The sequence below is a fragment of the Labrus mixtus genome, chromosome 16 (genome assembly GCF_963584025.1).
Source record: "Labrus mixtus chromosome 16, fLabMix1.1, whole genome shotgun sequence".
Classification (NCBI taxonomy): Eukaryota; Metazoa; Chordata; class Actinopteri; order Labriformes; family Labridae; genus Labrus; species Labrus mixtus.
In genome coordinates, this window is record NC_083627.1 from 17902591 (window position 1) to 17923492 (window position 20902).

Consider the following 20902-nt stretch of genomic DNA (forward strand, 5'->3'; position numbering starts at 1 on the left):
GGTGTGTGTGTGTGTGTGTGTAGGTGGCATTGTTTACTGGTATACTGAGCAGGGTGTGTGCATGTGGGTGGGTGCATGCATATGTGTGTTTATGTGTGTCTGTGTGTGTGTGTGTGTGTGTGTGTGTGTGTGTGTGTGTGTGTGTAGGCTTGACAAGCGGAGAGCATTGTCTCTGTGCTTGCCTGCTGACTGTGCAGAAGGTCAGGCTGACATTGAGTGTCTGACTGAATGAGAAAAAAAACCCTCTCTCTCTCTGTACAGTATATTGCTGTCTCTCTCTCTCTCTCTCTCTCTCTCTCTCTCTCTCTCTACCTCACCTCATCACACTACAAGAAAGTAGCCACAGCTCAGTACCTCATCATACAGTCAGTGGGTGAGAGCACGAGAGGCCGTGTTGAAAGATATGAAGCACTGACAGTGAGAGGAGGAGGAGGAGGAACTGGAGCTGATGGAGGGAGAACGTGTGTTGTGGAATAAACAAATGAAACAAATGTCAGCGGATGAATGGAAGGCCCTTTCTCCCTTTTTCTGATTAAGCTGGCATGGCTTTTTTGATTACGAAAACTGAAAATTAGGCTCTTTCTATATTTGCCAAGGCAGAGTAAGTAGAAAGAGGATAGGGATAGAGGAAGTAGTAAACAACAGAGTTTAACGGAGAGGGAAAGAGTGAGCAGTGCAGGTAAGAATAAGAGAAGAACAGGATTGAGGCAGGAAAATGTAGGAGCAAGGGCAAATGAATCAAAAAGCAAAAGGGAATAAATCTGACCTGATGTTAGAAAATAGAAAAAAAAGAGGATGAAGGATTTTTTTTTTTAAATGGTGAAGACAGGGGCCAGTGCCTCTGTAACATTGAGCTTGGTCCCCCCTCTGGCCACCCCTCCAAAAGGAAGAGCCCCCCTAATATCACATACACAGTATTTGACTCAACAACCGGAATCACAGTCTAGTATTAAATACTGTTACTGAAACAAAAATAAATCATGTTATTTTATGTTGTGGTATTTTATGATGTGCGCTATTATTTGGCATAATATATTTTTTAAAGCGATCATCTTTGTCTATTTTTCACCTGGGTTTGATGCTCCCCTCTGACAAAACAACTGGCTCCAGTTTGGCCCCCTCAGTAAGAGTGGTCTAGAACCGCAACTGGTGAGAAAAGTATAAAAGAAGGACAAAAGAATATAATGAATGGAGGAGGGAAGAGACGAAGATGACAGAAAGAAGGAAAGGAGAGAAAAGCAGAAAACCAAGAGGACGGAAAGCAAAAAGATGAGGAAAATCTGACAGAGAGGGGAAGCGAAAGATCGAGGGACGACACGAGAAGGAAATGAAGAGAATGACTCCTCCTATGCCAATGGTTTTGATATAGGAGGAGTGGTGAGAAATCAGAGAGTGACGGAGAGAGAGAGAGAGAGAGAGAGAGAGGCAGTGACTGTGGTGTGAAGGAGTGAACTCAGACAGTAAGAGAGAGAGAGAGAGAAAAAAAAGGTGGGGGGGGCAGTCACGACTAGCACTCCATCAGCATGGCTGTAATTGAGCAGCGCTCACAGTTCACAATGACCATAATGAATCATTTATTACTGCTTAAGGGGCATTAACACTAACAGGGTACTTAGCTTTACACTGTATGTATGAACAGGAAACAGCTGTCAGCTACACTTCAAACTGTCACATTTACAGACAGAAGTGAGAAATATGCTGTTGTGTAGTTATAGATTAGTTTTAATATTCATGTTCATCTGTGGTCTCTTTAGTTCTGTGGCTATTTTGTATTGAAAGTAAGTGATAGTAATTACATTACCTCATGATACTGAAGCATCATAGTTTGCCTAAAAGCAGTATAAGGAGTCTGTGTGTTCATATTACAACTTGTGCATTTTAACTTTTTGAGTTATTGACAGAGTGGTGGCAGCTGATGAGCAACAGGCGCTAACGTTAATGTAGAAACAGAGCAGAAAGCTTGTCGTCAGCTCTGTTTATTTTTAGTTGTTTGTTCTACTCTGTTGGTCACAGGAGCAGCAAGGTGGTGATGAAAAAAATGCAGCCGGCCTTGGAAAGCCAGTGACTATAATTAATGTGGGCATAGCAGCTTTGTTACCGGTTTTATTTCCTCATGTTTTCCTCAGTTGTAGCTGATTGATGTCAGATGAACAGAAACAGACTCAAGTTAAGAACACAGACTGTATAAAACATGGCCGTAGTATCAGTGACATCACCCATTGTGTTTTGAAGAGGCGTTATGAAGCCTGATGATGTCAGTCGCCATATTGGAGAAGCTGATTCCGGCCAACTTGTGGCTAGCAGAGGAGAAGGTGAAGAGGTGGAGTGGAGATGGGTGTATGAATATCTTGGTGCCTGAGACAAGCCCATCTAGCTTTTCAAACTGGTCAACTTAGCATATTCCAAATGATGAAAAAGCACAAAAATAAGCAGACAGTTTACAGTGACTCATAAAGTGAAGGCTAGCCTCCTGGCAAACAACTATAGCTAATGAAGAAATTAGCTATAGGGACCAAAACCATTTTCAGCACAGGACTGTGATCATGGTACATTTTTCAATAAAATTTTAAATTTGATCATGGGCTGGAATGGGGACTTCTTTGTTTTTGGCCCCAGCCTCAGGTGGACACCTAAGGAACTACATTTCTTTGCACTTGTACGTTGGCTACATTTTTCAACACTAGAGGTTGCTTCTCGGTTAACAATTTTAACGTTGCTGCCCAAGTGGTCAGAGGTCAACAAAATTGAAATCGTAAAACATTTTCAAGCTTAATATGTCATGAATGCTTTATACATCAGTTTTAAATGACAAAAGTGTCCACTATAGTATTTGAAATTACTTGAAAAAAACATTCAGGGCTACTTTTGGTCCTCCTCCCCAGTAACATGTAGGTGTCTTTTTAAACTTTTTAATTCATTATATCATTCTACCACTTAAAGAGAATTGTTACCACAATGTTTGTGGATGTCCAATCTGTTTTAAGGTTCAAGAAGTCAACTGAAGGAATAAATATCCTCCTTTTATTTATGCTATATTAAGGGAGATTTCTCAATTCCTTTTCTTTGGCTGTAATACCTGGTTCATGTGTTTGTCTAGTCTTAATATTCAAGATAGCTTGAACACTGTAAAAGCTTCCCTCTACCATCACATCCTGTACACTCATATCTTTGGTGTTTATTTCCTCTGCATGGTGTAGTTTCATGGTAGTTTTCTTTACAAGCAAAAGCAGAAACAAGAAGTCAAAACTGAAAAAGTGTGTAGTTCTTGATGACCCAAAACGTAAAATAAAATAAAAAGTTGTTACTAAATTACATTTTGTTTCACCGAGCTTTTCCCAGAGACACAGAGAGCTTCAGCAAAAACTGTGGTTTTTTATTGTTCTTTAGATTGAATGAATAAGGTTTTTTTTTTAAATCAGTTACATTTCTTTTTGATTACATTTTAAAGATGTATTATTTTTTAATTATTAATATAATTATGTATAATATGAAATATATAATCCCCATAGCCTATAGTTGTGGCCAACAGTTGTAGACAGGAGTTCCTATGTTTTAATTCCACTTACAGATCCCAGGCCGGGGTCAGGTACCAAACAGCACACGATGTTAGAGTTACAGTCAACATGTCTGAACAACGTGTTTGCTGACATGAAGGCTTGGGCAAAAAACTTAACCGTTCAGGTAGTCGTTCTAATGCATCAGAAATACGAATGCTCCAAGACCTTTTTCCACACACTGTAACCTGAGTACTCCCTCGGAAACTCTTTGATAAATGGAACATCTGAAACAGACTCTGCACCCTTTCACCCCTTTCACCAGAGAAAAACACATCATGCTGTGACCTTTAATCTGACCTCCATCATCTTTTCTCTCTCTCTCTCTCTCTCTGTGCAGGTAAAGGAGACCTGATCGGGGCGAACCTGTCCTTAGATGACCGAGTGATTAAGACCAACGCAGATGTGAAAGCACTGACCTACTGTGACCTGCAGTGTGTGAACCTGAAGGGACTCTATGAGGTGTTGGACCTTTACCCTGAGTACTCGCATCACTTTGTGCAGGACATCCAGCAAGACCTCACATACAACCTGAGGGAGGGACAAGAGACACATGTGAGTCCATCTGAGACCTTAAGGTGCTGGGTGTTCTAAAAGTCAGACTTAGTCCATTGCTTTGTTTTTCTTTTTTGCAGGCTTCACCAAAAAAATACATAACTTCTTATAAATGAGCAGACCGGCTTTAATGAATTTGACTTTGATTTATTGTCCCAGTGTGTCGAAAAGTTTTTTTATTTTGTGCTGCAAGAGAACACTGGTTATTGTAGTTTATATTAATGAGGCCCTCTTAAGCTCACAATAATAGAAAGTAAGGTGTAGGAAACCTAATGAGGGGTGGATTTGGACCAGAGTGCCTCAAAGAGATAAAAGACAAATTAAAATGTAGTTTTTTTTTTTTAACTCACATTTTGACTCAGTTTTTAGAAGTACCTTTTTTATCAGCTCTTTTGCTTTGTTTTAAGAAACTGCATTACTCTCCATCGTTTTGGATATTTTTAATAGAATAATAATAATGGAAAAGAGGAACAAAAAAAGTTGGTGTTGGAAGGGTAAGAAGGGGATTTTTTAGGGCGACTAGAGGAAACAAGAGAGGATTATGTATAGCATTAGACAAGTAAAGAGAGAGAGAGTGTGTGTTAGTGTGTATGTGTACGTGCCTGAGAAAATAGCCGGGCCGCTCTGATGAGCTCTGCTGCTGTAATTACACTCAGGTGTTTCTGTTGCTTGCACTCAAACACTACTGGCGCACTTACCCACACGCATTCACACTCACACGTCTTGCTGCAGGGCTTTTAGGGGCCTAGACCTCCAGACTGAGTGGAGTTAAAATGAAGACAGGGAAAAAGGAGCTGGCTCAGGATGGAGGATGAGAGTGTGAGCGGGAGAAGATTGCCGAAGATTACTGTTTGGATACTACTGCATTGTTACCCGTGTGTGTATCAGTGTGTTAAAGTGAATTCTTTTCAATCATAGGAATAGGATCACCTCATGCCACGCAGTCATTTTTTTACTTCCTTGAGGACACTCTGCAAAAATAAATAAATAAAAATGAAACTGCTGAGGAAAAGGCCACATCTTGATTGCTCTGTCGTGCAGTTCATTTACCGTGTCTCCTCTCTTTGGCTCTTTTCCAGGTGAAGGCCAGACTGACTACAACAACTGTAGATACTCAGGTAATGGACCACACTCACACTGCAACTCACTGATTGATGATTTAACAATCTAAAGGCAATAACGTGCCCCTCTTTGTTATAGCCAGCCCAGAACGTTTTAATCAGGCCGCATTAGAAAATAATGAAACTCAAATGAAGTTCAACAGCAGATCTATTTCTCTATCCTGACATATAAGAAGTCTGCAGAGCGACCTCCAACACTGATAATGGAGTCGATCACTCTTTTACCCTTAATGATTCTAATGATGGGGAGAGATTTTTTTAAAACTTTTTTTTTAGGCGAGAAGGTCGGCAAAGGAGAAAAGATCAATCCCTCGCAGAATGAGCTAGCGGCATCATTAAAACACAGCAGGCCCAGAATAGACGGCGATGAAATTCTCCACATGCTGTCAGGCTGCTCTTTGAATGCTGAGAATCTGCAACAGAATTTTTTTTTTTTATATAATCTGCTGTCAGGTATTTTACAGAGAAATCAATCCGGCTTCATCGTAGCCATTAACCTCGCTCTCACTCAGAAGTGAGGTCACAGGCTGCTGATCAATAGGTTACCTTTTCGGATATAACTTCTGTTATTGTGTCCTCTTCTTAAGGTTGATCAGCGTCACTGCTGAGGTCTTTCTGTTTGTTCAAAAGGATGTCAGAATTCACCAGTGTAGCCTTCATTAATCTGCAGGTCACATTTTTTGCTCTTAAATGTTTACAGGGGATTTTCTGCTCAACCTCGTCAATCATAAATCCAGCTGAGTGGTCTGCTTTTTGCACATAGATGTCATTAGTGCATATTGAAATCACCCCAGGGTCATGGTATTAACCAAACAAATACAGATAAGTGTATTCAGCATCTTCAGAAGGAGCAGAAAACATGAGGATGGCAACATTTGCTCTGACAAAATATGAAGAATTGCAGTTTTTTTTTTTTTTAAAGAGGCATTTAAGCAAAATTGACATCAAGGCTGATGCTTCAGATGAGTCAAATCAACATGAATAGATGTTGATGATAAGCTCTCATTTTCTGTCATTATGAAACCTCAAAAATGTCTTAAATCAAAGGCCAAAGATATTCATATCAAACATGTCATCATGTGTTTGTGTTGTTTTTTTTCTTTCCAGCCCAGGGTGGGAAGAAATGGACGAGTGGTTCAGGGTTTTCCGCCCATCATCGAGGGGCAGGAGAAACGGGAGCAATACGAGGAGAAGGAAGAGGAGGAGGAGGAGGAGGAGGAGGAGGAAGAGGAAGACGTGGGCATGTCTGTACCTCTGTCATCAGAGCGGAACAGAGCGGGACACCTCAGGGACTCAGGTGGGAAGTCTCCACTGAGCCGACCCAGCCAGAACTCCAGGAGGTCCCAGAGGAAGATCCAGGAAATTACACTCACCACATTAGACCCGTCCAACCTCAGCCCGAGGTAAGTGTGAGAGGTATTGATTTGCCTGTGTTGGCCTGTGTCCCTGTTTCTTTGTGTTACATCTGTTTCTGTCAATCTTTAATAAGTCGATGCGGTGCAAACCAGAGCTGGGATCTTCTGACAATTCAAAAGTTTAGTTTAAAGAAAGTATACTTTTATGAACTTTTGTTGGTACTTTCACTCAGCCCAGTTACTTCTCTTCTGTAATTTGAGCCTTTGGGTGGGGTTGAACAGATTAAACAAATGAGATGAAACAAGTAAACTGTTTGTATTTTTACAAAGTTCGGAAAACTCTTTTTCACTTTTTACCAGTGTTTATGATACATTAAGCTGAGCTTGAGTCTTATCTAACTGTTGGCAAGAAATTTCCTTAAATCAAGAGCTCTAACTTTAAAAACACAAACCCAAATATATGAACTATATGACAGTTTTCCAATTAACATATTTATTATTTTTAATATTGATGTTGTTCATACATTTCCTTCAGTTATTACAGTACCAGTAACAAGTCTTTTCTTTCTTGCACACACTTCTGTCTCTGCAGGATAGTGGACGGTACAGAGGACAGCCAAGGAAGGGAAAGTTCCCCGGCCTTCTCCTTCTCTCCTGGACGAGGTTGTCCCGGCAATGAACCAAACAGTGCCTCAGCATTCACCACAGGTCCTCTCATCCTTCATCCTCCTTAATCACAGCAGTTTGCCTCTCAAATGTGATCCAAAACTATTTACATTCTCATAAACTTCCCACATGCTGGGAAGTGAGAAAAGATCACTTCCAAATCCATGAAGTTCTCTCATATAATGAGGATGATTAATGTAACGTTGTCTGTCAGAGGCCTACATTCATCAGCTGCCCCCATGCAATAACTGCTGGGTGCACATTTTTATTTCTTAATCTGCTGTTGAAGCAATCTTTGTAACTTTCAAATTTGTGTCACAGATATGCTGCAGATCAGCACAGCAGAGCTAGCGGCGAAAGCCGAGGAGACGAGAGGACAACTGCGAAACCTCGACCAGCAGGTAGGACTCTGTGTGTTTGTGTGTACAAGTTCAAAAAGTGAAAGAAACTGGGTGTGTGTGCGTGAGAGAGAGAGAGAGAGAGAGAGAGAGAGAGAGAGAGAGAGTGAGGGAGAGTGAGGGGGAGAGGCAGGTGGGCCCAGGTAAGCACTAGCCATATGGCTATAACAGCATGTCAGGTTCAAACCAGGTGAAGCAAAATCAAAGTTGTGATATAAAAATTACCGTGCCAGAAGACGTAATACTATCAATGCTAAGTAATGCTAATGCTAGGTGCCATTTCTAAACCATCTAAATCCTGCATTCATTGGTTTTTAAATGAGCAGTACAACACATTTGCCACTTTATACTAGTTGGAATATGTGAGTATTATTATATTGTGTTATATTTTTAATGTTGTATGGACTTTAATGGTCAATTTTTCATCTTGAAACAATCCCTTCACACACAAATACACACACAGACCATCGTGCCGTACCCTATGGTTTTGATTGGCGGGTGGCTAAATTGGCATTAGACTTTTTGGCAGGTGAGGAGAAGTGTTTGCTTCCTCCTGCTAAGCCTCAGTCTGGATCAGCACTTGGATTAAAAAGAAAAAGAGACCTGAAGAGAGAGAAATTGAAAAGAGAGAAAGGAAAATTACAGAAAACAAAAAGAGAAACAAATAGGGAGCGATGGAAAAAATGGAGTGTGAAAGACAATTGAACAGCATCCTCACAGTTATACAAGCCCCTTCTGTTGTCCTGATCCTATGTCTCTGTGGGTTGCCCGTGTTTGACAGGAAGTATCCCAGCGTGGTCTTGTAGGTTGTTAATCCTCACTCGCATCCAGCCATTCAGATCACCATAGGAGATGAAAGCAGGGTGCTGGTTTACAGCCTTTCTGCTCTCTCCACAAACACAAGTACAAAACACGAATGAAAGCATTGTTTTCTTTTTATGCAGTGCACGCTGGATTTTTTCCAATTTGTTTTCAAAAACAGGATTTATTATCAACAAATAAAAAATGTGTATTCATGCTTGTATGAACCCATTTGCTCAGTGTTCAGTTTGTACACTGATTCAGTGGTGTGATCAACTCATGCACATTTCCTCATACAGTGCGATGAAAATAAGGTCAAGTAGTTGTTGTTGCATTACAGCTAGAGGATTTATATTCACTGGAGCGCATCTAAAAACCAATGATAACTCATTTAACCGTGCAAATAAATGCATACTGTGCTGGACAGCAATTCATAATCATTCATTTTGCTGATTTTGACCTGACTCGCGCAGATGTGGCAACAATTTTAATGAACTACAAATTGTGTGAACAGTAACAAACTGGTCCTGACCTCTCATCTCTGAACTTTACCCTTTAATCCTTATACTTCAGCATGTCCACAGAAGGGCTCGTTCAAATGGGAGCTGAAAGTCATTAATATGCTGAAAGGGAGACCTTTGTACCCTGTCATCAAAATCACAAGAAGGAGGGCTGGAACAAACAGATTTCTGAGTAATTGCACTTCTAATTACTTGAGCTGCTGCCATAAAACACTTTAATACACATACACTTGAAAGAAACAGTGTGAACATACTATAGACTGTAAATATGAATGAAGGAAGCCTGAGTGACGTCACCCATCTGCTACTGCACGGGGCTCTGGATGCTCATCAGCAGCAGGCGCCATGCTGGACATGCTGTCTCATCCAAACTTTCAGTCACCCTGACAAAAGGCCTAGAGCTGGAGCTGAGAAACCTGACAACCCGTTACACTGCACCCACCTTTCAATCAGTTCAGACACAATCCTAACTACGTGTCATTCATAAAACCAAAACTGATGCATTATAAAAAACATCACGGTGTGTGCCCATGAGGACAATAACTAATCAGACAGATATCATTTTTTTGCACCAGGATGTAAACATGTTGTGTATGTGATCTACAGGGCTCTTGGAGCCAGTTTCAAGCGGATCCTACGAACTCCAGGATTTTTGCACTTCTGCGTTGGCTTCATTTTTCAACACCAGAGTTTGCTGCTTGGTACATACACATGTATGCACAGCAGTGGCGATTCTAGAGTCTGGCAAAAATTCAATGGGGGAACCAGCATCTATCCCTATTATGTCAACCAGTTTCCTGATGCTTAATCTCTTTCTCCATCTTCTTTTTTCACTCCCAGATGGATAATTCCTCTTCATTTTCGTTCAAAAACTTTCACTGAAAAACTTTGTTTCCCACAGACACGCCTAGCAGGGCATCGAGCCGGAGTGCTGTCAGATGGGGTCCCCGTAGGGAGGTTTAATACGTCATTGTGAAATTTGCAAATTTTGATCCACTGCTGTGGTTTAAAGTTAGTCAGCCCTTGACGGCCCCCTTCTGGCCTGGGGCCCCAACAAGCTGCCTGCCTTGCCTATTGACAAACAGCGTCTCTGATGCACTGCAGTAGTGATCTTCTTAAGTTAAAGACAGTTAACAGTGCATACATGTTAAAGTGGTATCAATAGATTGTAGGGCCACTTTGGGGAGGTAACAAGACATTAATGTTTTATGTTTAACAAATACATACACAGAGCAGCAGTAGTATGTGTTTGTTGGTGTGAAATGATCTTGGATTAAAAATAATGAAAATTGAAATTGATCCGGATAGAAACTTGTTTTCAGATGTTTATCAGCACTCGTCTGCTGCTGTCTCTGTCTTGCAGAACGCTGACAGTGAAACAGGAAATTAGGGATTAAGTGTGGAGACAGGTGGGGAGGGATGAGGGAGGTGTGTCTGAAGAGAAAGTTTGTTTTGGTCTGGAAAATCTGCTCTGATAGTCACATAGTAAGCCTTTAAACACTCAAAGCTGAGGGAAACTGCAATGCCAGATGTTACTTCTCTGTAAACTGGTCACTATGTGCAGGATATTACCATTCAATACACAACGCTCATTATAATGGCTGCTGCATGGTTGGTGTTAGACAAAGTGGTTTAGAGCACGCTGCAGAAGCAGCCTTGTTTTACATTTTGCACAACAAAGATTCTTGATAATTGATACATCTGACTGTTAAAAAAGGCAGTTCTTTGTCAAAAAAGACTACTTACACAGCACAGGACAAAATCAGCAAAGACATGAGAGGAACCACTTATTCAACAGGGGGCGCCAAAACTTACAGAAAGTGAACGTTCCTCACAGGAGCTTCACTCACACATTCTAAATTCATTGATTTATATTTCAGCATAGTGTGTTATATAGAATGTTAAAACTGCGTCTATGACACATACTCTAACTTGCTTGTGCTCATTAAAACATGTTCAATCAATCAATCAATCAAACTTTGTTTATAAAGCTCATTGCAGACAAATTAAATTGCAGTTCAAAGTGCTTTACAAGAATGCAGAAAAAGTGATAGACGAAAAAGTAGATTGTAAAATCATTGCGAGATGAATGCACACCAATAAGATTTTGATAAAAAGATGGGTAAAAAAGAAATACAAAGACAAGACATAAAAGAATGTTGTACATGTTGTGTGCAGTTAATTATTATAGTAAAATACTGACTGAAACTGACTGAAATCGAAAGGGAGGTTTATTTGTTCAGGCATTTTAAAAAACAACAAATTAAATAATTAATGTAGAAATATCCTTGAAAACTAAACTAAAGTAAAATGTGTAAAAGATCAACCAAGCAGGAGCAGTTGGCAGTTAATGAACTGCTGATTATATTTGATGACTGTATTTATGCACTGCATTTACAACTTCAACACATTAATCCAGACTGAGACATTAACTGGTTTATTAAGTATCAGCATCGTATGATTAATGTTGTTTAGGTTTAACATGTACCTGTAGCTGCAGTGGTTTATAGCCGTCCATGGCTGCTGGTTTTGTCTGATTGTTCTCACAGATGGTTGTCTCGGAGGTAGGAGAACTGGAATTATGTTGACAGCGTTTCAGATTGGACTGTCCTGACACTCTCTGCTTTTTCTATTTTTATCAGAGCCAGAGTTTAGACCGGGGCTTTTATCAGCCACTCCAGAGAGGGAGAGAGATGGCAGAGATGTGACAATTGTAGAAGAAATATTTTTCTCTGTTAAAACTATTGTCAGAAGGGACTCAGAGTGATAGATCAAAGTCAAACAACTGCAGTGTTTAAAGGAAAAGTAAGTATTTCATATATGAAAATAGATAAATTGACATTCGGACTGGTTTCTAAGAAAAAGTCATTTGTACCAAATTTTTAATTTTACATTCGCACATAAATATTGTATTCATAACATCAATTCTTTATCCATATTACCTAGAGACTAATCATGAGCACCCAGCCATATTTGTTCTGAAGAGATCACAATATACTCAGACACACACACACGGCCTGATCCCCTCTACATGTGTTCACATGAGGTCTGCAGCAGTTTCCACCTGCAGCTGTGTGTCCTGCTGAGGGGCTGATGTTACTCCAGTAGCACTGATGTGCATGATCGGCCTGATGAACATGGCGAGTGCTTTGACTGGCAGAAGCAGATGGCACGTTGGCAGGGCTTCATGGCTGTGCCCTCTGTGGAAATGCCTCATGCGGAGAGCAGCTAATCACCACCCCGCCCTCATCACAGGAATGACCAATTATAGCAGCGCGATGCTACATGCAAAACGGCAGGCAGGAGACGAAAATAAGAAATACAAATTTGACCTAAAATGACTGACCTGAAAATACCAAATTCATATTTCTTTTCTGTATCTAACCATGGCCCGGTTACATGTACAGTATATCTGGGGTCTCTTTGATCCTGGTAAAGAGTTTGTATTTCTTAGAAAGTTCATCTTAAATCTGTAATCCAATAGAGTGTTGTTAAATTGTTGTTAAGTTGTTAAAATTCTCTATTTTTAATGCTGCTTGATTTGTTGGCACCTTGGTTTACTTTAGTACCAGCAACTAAGCTTCAATACTTCAGTAAAAATTGTTGCCGTTAAATTAATTTTAAACTGCAATCTGATTTAAGGCTGTACATGACCTGAGTTATATTGGACACACCAGCAGGACATTGTAAAGTTGTTGTTTAACTTCATGCAGTCTTACCTGAAACCTGAAAGCTACTGTAGCTAAATGCATACTGTGGTTGCTCCTTTCATTACATCACTCACCTGGTAAATAACCCATTCAATGTTTTACCAGTGAAATGCTTTTAATGTTAAGAAGTGGCTGCAATTAATATTTGGATAGCATTACCAGATTTGACATGGTGGCCATCATCAATGAGATCAAATGAAATGTCCCTTGATCACATGCTCGCTCTGTGTCCTGTGAACACCTTGCACATTGAAACCCTGCTGCTGGCTGAGGGGCAGAGTTGCTAACCGCTACACTACAGACTCCAAATTTTATTTAGTGTTGATCATGAAGATCAAGGCAACAAAGTTAATTCATTTTAAAAAAATTTAAAGATCTATTTACAATTATGAAAAACAGAAAAAAAAGCAACATTTCCGCACACATAAAGAGCTGGAACCATAATTATGTTTCTGCTTGAAAAGTAAATCAAACAATTATTCAGTTAAAAAAAGCAAGGACAAATCATTGCCTTTCTCTTGTTTAAGTGGTCTAGTTGACTAAGTTTATGGGAATGATATGAATGTGTGTGAAAATAACTTTTGATTAACACATACTAAATGTAAATAAAACATGTATCTTGTACATCCCTTGAAGTCATTGCCCCGAGTCTTAATATGGCAAAGTGGAGCTAAGATTTGTATGATACGAGGTATATAAAATATGCCCAAGGTGGTTTTTTTTAAACTGTTGAGATTAAATTGAGACCTCTTGTCTAATTTTTCTAAAAAGGAGACAACTGTAAGACACTCGTAAGGACTCAAACTGCATCGCGCACTATTCTCGTCTTTTTCTTGGCTACGGTTTGGATGAGACACAAGGCAATTCAAAACATAGACTGTGAACCTTCATAGTGAGACCTCACACTAGTCTAATTGTTCCTCTAGCTGAAATCTTGGATTAAGATGTATAAGAAATGCAAGACAATTCACTCAGAGCTCAAGTCGAGATATCGAATAACTAATGTTCTTCATGCAGACATGAAGATCTTTAGATAATGGTGTTACTTAAAACTGTAGGATAACTGGGTTTTTGTTTTTTATGTTTTCATATTTGATGTTTTTTTTTCTTCTTTGAAACAACTGATGGTTTTCGTTTGTGTTTGCAGGTGGGCACCCTCGGGAGAGAAGTAGCTGACCTTGGACGAGTGATGAACAGGATGGCCCACCTCATGGAGACCCTCATGTCATCGGTGCCCAAGCCTACACTAGTCTGCCCCGCTCACTACTCTCCAGGACAGCACACATACCTGCCCCACCCTAACCCTCCTCAGTCCTACTCTTCACCCTCCTCTTCTCAGACTGCCTCCATCTGGATGGACACGCCAATGTCGCTGCCCTCCTCACCCCTCACTTTCCCCCAGGGCTGTGGAGGAATATACCATCAGGACCCCCTCACACATAGACCCCAGGAACTCCAACTGCGGTACACTGCTTCCCCCAGCTCAAATTTACCCATAACTCCCAACTTATCAGAGCTGCAACTACAGCCAATCATCACGGAGTCTCACATGCTTTCCTCGCCCCTCAGCTCACCAGAGAGCTCCCACTTCACAGACAGGGTTTCTGGCTTACACAGTTCGAGGGTGCACAGTCGAGCTTCACAAGACGGGGGAGACGAGGACCCTAATCCGAGCATTGAGTGCTTTCCGCAAACTGGACTTGGGGGGACATACCCTAGCCCACCGAAGGGTTTGTAGCAGCCTTCATTCTGAAACTTTTTTCTGGATTCAGCAGGACTTTTTCCAGGTTATTTTTAGAATACGTATGTTGAACTAGATCACATTGAATAACTTTGGTCCCCCGTATCACTCAAAGAGATTGCAGGGGTGCAACTCTTTTGTTTAAAAGGCACGTGTTAAAAAAATCATGTTGCATGAAGCAAGTAAAGAAGGATTAGGTGTGTTAGCTTTACCGTATAAAAACGTAGATGTTAGACATGATGATGAGGTTCAGGTCATCTCTCTGGACACAGATCAGCCCTTTACCCACGACTGTGGTCTTTACCTGGGGGCGGGGTTATCCATAACGGAGGACAAGAGCGATACAGAGGAGGAGAGAGCTCTTTCTGACCTCTCTTTTTTTTTGCTCCTGGCGTGATGGTTTCAGGTCAACTAGGCTGGTTGGAGCAAGACAAAGCATTACGAGTGCTGGAGGTGAGGTTTGGAGACAAGGAGGGGAGATACATACAGTAGGCAGTTACCATTCGTCCCCTAACCCCTCTATCTCCACCATTTGTTGTCCTTTTATCCCTTCTTTTCTTGCTCACTCAACCTGCACCCGATGCTCTGGATTGCATGGACCAGTGCGTGTCTGGTGGGGGCTGGTCGGACTGGGAGCACAGAATGGTGTGAGAGGAGAGAAACGGGATGTATTGTGCTCTTTACCCCAAGCCCCCTAGGGAACTGAAGAAAGTTGGTTATGGAATCGGGAAGTAGGGTGGGGGGGGGGGGTTATGTTATGCCTCGGGCAGCACAGCCCCTGCTGTCGTCTGTCACACCGAGCACGGGGACTCTTTCTCCCTCTTTGTCCTTTCTTTTCTCCTCAAACCTCTCTCTGGCTCTCTCTTTCCTCTTTCTCTCGCTCTGTGCATGCCTTTCTGAGCCTTTTGAGTAGTGCCTGTAGACACAAATTAACATGCTGCATGTCACCCAGTGGAAATCCAGCTTGCCATTTATCTATCTATTTAAAGGAAACATGGTTCAATCTTTTAATAACCGAACCTGGCATTTACTGATGCATATTTATTGGATGTTGGGTAATTTTTGACTAAAGGAAGTCGCCCCCCCTTGTGAAGAGGCCTGGAGGAAAACTGCCAATATTGAATTGGTTTATGGTCCATGATGTCGGCCTTTTCCCCGTTTGTCACCCGGGGTTATCAGCTCTGAGGTCCATTTTCCCAGCTGGTCCGAGTGAAGGCAATATTCCCTTAAATAAAAAAGCACAACAAGGACATAAAGACACTTTTATATTTCTATGAATGTATCAATACAAAAAAATGTATTTTTTTACCTCAAATAATGCAAGAGTGTGGGATGGCAGTAAATTATGTTACTGTATATGAGGTTATGGCAGTGCTGTTTGCTGGCCAATGCAATCTTAAGCCAGGAAAATGGTCCGAACTATTGTCCACACAGATCTACAGTTTCTCTTTTGAATTCATGTGGGTTTGACTCTGCTTCTCTGCAAATGGAATGTACTGTAATGGAACATCTTTATTTCCCTTAACATTTTGATATTTAATAGATACAAAAACAATGTTATGCTAATAAAAGACAAATATGACTGTTATGTCCTGGCCTTTGCTTATGCTCAGTGTTCAAATATATTTTCATTAAAGCTGGACAGACGTTATTCGAGGTTATGACATCAAGGAACTCTGCCTTCTCTTAATATACATTATAATCTTTACAACCACCATAGAAAATACATTGATGATAATGGCTTTCAAATATCTAGTGAACTCAAATTTTAGGCGCAGATAAAATGGCATCATTACACTCTTCTCCAGGCCTGAAGTTCAGGAAATAAATATTTCTGATCAGTTACATGGACATTTGTTTTTGTTTTTTTAAATATGCATTGTTTTGTCACAAACACAATTTTCCAGATGTAACCTATGTATTTTTTGTGTGTAGGTTGATACAATATCCTGTTGACAATGTAGGCCTAGGCTTACATACAGTATATTTTGTTTGTGAAGCGTAGCAAAACCAGCCATAGCTTATGCTAAACCACATCAAAGCACCATGTTATAAACACTTTGAGCTAAATGCTAACATCAAGACGCTAACTAACTTACAATTGCAAAGTTAAGATACTGCATTTAGGCATTTATTCTGTGTATCATCTCTGTCTATTATGTTAGCATGCTAGCATTTGCTAAACAGCTAAGCCCAAAAAAAGGCCAAATGGGAGATTTGAAAGAGAGAATAAATGAATAACTTTACTAAAATTATGACTTTTAACACCTGAAATGTCTAACAGTATCATCTTCCGGACAACTGCTAGCATTGCAAAGCAACACAGCTTCATATTAGCATTATGGCATTAAAACACAGACATGTTTTAAGGGTGTTAAATATCCTAAGATGTAGCTTCTTATTATCTTATTCTGCAGCTTTACGGCTTACACTTTTATACACAAACAGAAAGTGGTTATAGTGCAAGCTCTCTCTTGTCATGAGCGACTATTGCTTGTCCACACTGTGTTGGTGACAGCAATGTGTATTTGTCTTTTGTATTGTTGTTGTTTGTTTGTCTTTCTTTTGTATCGTGCTGCTCCGGTTCATCTGAGGTGAAAGCCCTGAAGTCGTCATGTTTCACAGGTGACGTAGGCGGGGGATTGAAAACTGTGTGTGTGTGTGTGTGTGTGTGTGTGTGTGTGTGTGTGTGTGTGTGTGTGTGTGCATGTGCGTGTGCGTGTGTGTGTGTGCGTGTGCGTGTGTGATGTGTGCGTGTGTGTGCGTGTGCGTGTGCGTGTGTGTGTGCGTGTGTGTGTGATGTGTATTACATTGACACATCTGTCAGAGGTCCAGCTGCTCTAACCTAGCAAGGTTTTGCTCATGTGGGTCCATGAATGTATGCATGTGTGTAAATACTTTTAGAGGGGGGTAATGATGTGTGTGACTTTAAAAAATATATAACAATAGCCCCCACTTTGACAATTTCTCACATGTTTTACTGAGTAGTTACAGGTGGTAGTGTGTGTGTTTCCACTGAGGAAGATTATTTGTGTATTTAGCAGCGCCTCCAGCACATCTGTGGGAATGCTGTTATAGCCTGGGGTCTTAAAGGCCCATCCATATTTAATGGTGTACAGACAATCCCACCCTGGCTGTTTATGCATCGTTCTATCCACCTGCTAGCAAGCTCATCTTTAATTTACAACTTACCACAATCTGTCATTAGCAAACGGAGGCCCATCTGCCTTCCCCTTTTGCACCCTTGCTTTGCTCTTTCCCAACAGTCATGATTTTCAATTAAGGTTGAGTCTGACTTTGATGGATGGAGTGAAAAAACTGAGTAACATTGGGGAAAATAGGGAAAAGTGCAAAAACAATGCTAATGGGTTTTTAGAAAAGTTGGGATGAAGGATGATGATGCAGTTGATCACTGGATGATTTTCCTTTAATGTCTAGCTCAGGATGAGAAGCTCAAATGGTGCTTTATTGTCATGCTACTATGTTTCAGTTCTGAAAATGTCACAAACATTGAGATCTATAAAGTCACCATTTCACTGCACAACTACTACTGAAAATAAAATCTATATAAACAAAGGGCAACTCATTAGATACTGTCAGACAACAGCTAACATTTAGCATTTCATTTTTCTAAGGTTTATTTTTTTACAGGAAGCTGTGTAGGGACTGCGCAATTATAATGATTGGCATTAATAGTGGCTAATAACCTAGGCTTAATATGAGAACAAGCAGATATCCATGCTGCTATCCAGCTAGCTTAAATGTATTATGCGCCATGTGGGAGAGGCAAAAACAGGCGAAAGTGCTTCTTAGAACACTCAATTCATACATGCCTTTGAGTGCAGGAAAAGCTTTTTCAGAATTTCGTTTTGAAGGAAAATACAAACTCCAAAATATCGTGAAAATATCTAGGCTTACGTCCACTATTTCTGTCATGTTAGGGCCAGATAGTAGCGTACAGATGGCAGAAAGAGCTTCAAATGTATTTTGATTCTAACACTGAAACACATTTAAAGCCGTGTTTCATAGTCCCTCTGCTGCTTTATGTCTTTCAAACCCACTCTTTTCACATTGTTAAATACTGGCCCTGACAGAAATACAACAACTATTCATCACTATCCACTCTATCTGAGCACACAGAGAAATGCTGTGCATTTAAACACACATGCAAACACACACACACACTCACTCTTCCATTCAAATAGCACTTCATTCCGGTGAAAAGAGCCTCTTCAGTTGTGTGTCGCCACAGATTGCACTACTGAAAAACTCCATGGCTGTGCAGGAGGTGAGAAATTCTCTCCCAGGTAATACAAATCTGTCCGTTTCTCTCTTTTCATCTCTGCAGATAATAGAGATATGTTGAAATCTGCCAGCTGTGGTGAGGTGTTTCCATTGGTGTTAAAGAAAAAGAGGCAGAGCCGTGAGCTTCAACCAAGGACACATTATTATTGTGTCTGATTGGTTGTGCTTCTACTTTTGAATATGTCTGTATAGATCTGGTTTCTCTGCCATGTATTAATTTGAGATTGAACATACACATAAAATACAGAGAACACCTTCTACCTAAGGGCTTTACATTTTTCTGTCCCACTTTGGGTGAGACAGCAGCCATTGTTGTACATTCAAATGGTTTCATTTGCATTGGCGTAATGCAGGAAAGGGGGGGGGGGGGGGGGGGGGACTCTTGCAGGACACTTTGTGTGTTTGATAAATGACTTTGCTGCTCCCGTAGGTGCTATGGTTGAAGTGGTGGTGTTGGTGGGAGGATATGCAGAACAATGCGCATGTCAGAAGCAGAGATTAATAGTGGTTCCCTCTCTAAGAAGTACAGGTCTGACTATACCCGTCATAGAAACAGAATCGGTTGCTAAATTACCTCTTTTGTTGCTCACCTGTCACCGAGGCGTCTGGCATTTAAAAGCAGCATATGGATCATCACCATGTAGAGCTCTTGCTAAATTGTTGTCTTCTATTGTGTTGATGTTACAGTGATTTAGGTGTCCCTGCTGAATAGTCTGGACCAAATCGTTCACTCATTCTAAGGAGGCAGACTTTTTTCTTTCTTCTATTTGTGAACATCTGGCAGCTTCAAACACTGTTAGGCTACTGTTCGTGATGTTCTTTTGCATTCTGTTGTCAAAGTAGATTTTTATAGGATAAATTGGCAAACTTTAAGAATTTAACCGGAGTCATGCAGCTTTTCATTGAAGTCATCTATTCAGAGAGAGCAAAACATTCAGCTGTGTGTTCTTATGATATAGGTAGGGCTCTGTCTTTGTCTTTGTCATTTGTCTGTGTTAGGGCTTAAAAGAACAAAACTATTTATTTGGGAAACAATGTGACAAAGTGAAAGGCGTTGCTGATAAATATACAGAGACATATCACTTGAATCTAAAGCTGCCCTGTGGCTATGTGGAGCTTTAAAGTGTGTTTCAGCTTGTTTTGCTCTTTGGCTCGGTACATTACCTGTGTGATTAACTTGAACCACTCTCATGGAGTCTTTTTTTTTTGTTGCTGCAGCAGACATCAGCAAAATAGAGAAAGACAACCAATAACGTCATGGGTCATTTAGCAGCTAAACAACTAGATATTTCCCCCCATAGTTGGTAGATACTTAAAGCATAAATAAAGAAAATGACAGTCCATCTGTTTGCAACCTTTTATATTTGAGACTACATGTCATTATGCAAGTTAAGCTTCATGAGTAAGATTGCTGCTTTGCCATCAGAAAAATACCATTTGTAATTACTATTTTTTTATCTAGCAGACCTGTTTTGAAGTATTTGATGTAATACATAAATACACGTATCATCAGAGCACCACTTTATTTGAAGGCTTCCTGTATAAAGTGTTTCAGATGGAACTTTCTAAAAGAGATATTCAAACGCTGTTTTTGTGTCTTTGACCTTAATTGCTGCTCTAAGCCAAGTTTTCCGTCACATTTTAAAACACTTAATCTCTGCTCAGTGTCAGCCCCGGCTCCTGAGGACCATCCACACAGACCTAATTGTACAACAAGCACATTACAAATCACTTGAAAACAACAACGGTGTGCGTGTACAGAAGACCCAAGGCTCTTTCAGGCATGCACCATAAGTACAAGCCACCTCCATCAAGGGTTGAAATAGCCACCATGGATCTTCATAAAGAAGGCAAAGCGTCCGGCAGCTGACATCCATCTGAGTCTCCCAGGGTCCCCAGAAGATGTGTTTGTGTGATTGTGTCATTTGTGGCTGTACTTTGCGTGGTGGCAGGTAACAAGAAGGGTGGAAAAGAGTCTGGTGAGAATGCAACATGCCCTGAAACCAATAGAGTTTGTATTTAGCTGTTCACTTGATTTTTGATTACATTTTGAGGGCAGACAGAGGGATATATCTGCAATAAAACGAGAAGGAGAAATTAAGATTTGCACACAGGACATCAAATAAAACACTGAGATACATATTTAGATGAGTTCTGATTACTGCATGGTGATAG

At 40.5% G+C, this 20902-nt stretch overlaps 1 protein-coding gene across 1 annotated transcript in view; it reads left to right on the forward strand.

Moving 5' to 3' along the window:
• kcnh8 (potassium voltage-gated channel, subfamily H (eag-related), member 8) overlaps positions 1-16004 on the forward strand; it is a 57631-nt gene extending 41627 nt beyond the window's left edge. Inside the window, exons 11-16 of the mRNA XM_061060238.1 lie at positions 3895-4109; positions 5189-5227; positions 6338-6633; positions 7178-7293; positions 7573-7652; positions 13829-16004. Of these exons, the coding sequence (XP_060916221.1) occupies positions 3895-4109; positions 5189-5227; positions 6338-6633; positions 7178-7293; positions 7573-7652; positions 13829-14419 (1337 nt within the window). The 3' untranslated portion in view covers positions 14420-16004. The remainder of the gene's footprint in view (positions 1-3894; positions 4110-5188; positions 5228-6337; positions 6634-7177; positions 7294-7572; positions 7653-13828) is intronic.
• The last annotated feature ends 4898 nt before the right edge of the window (positions 16005-20902 follow it).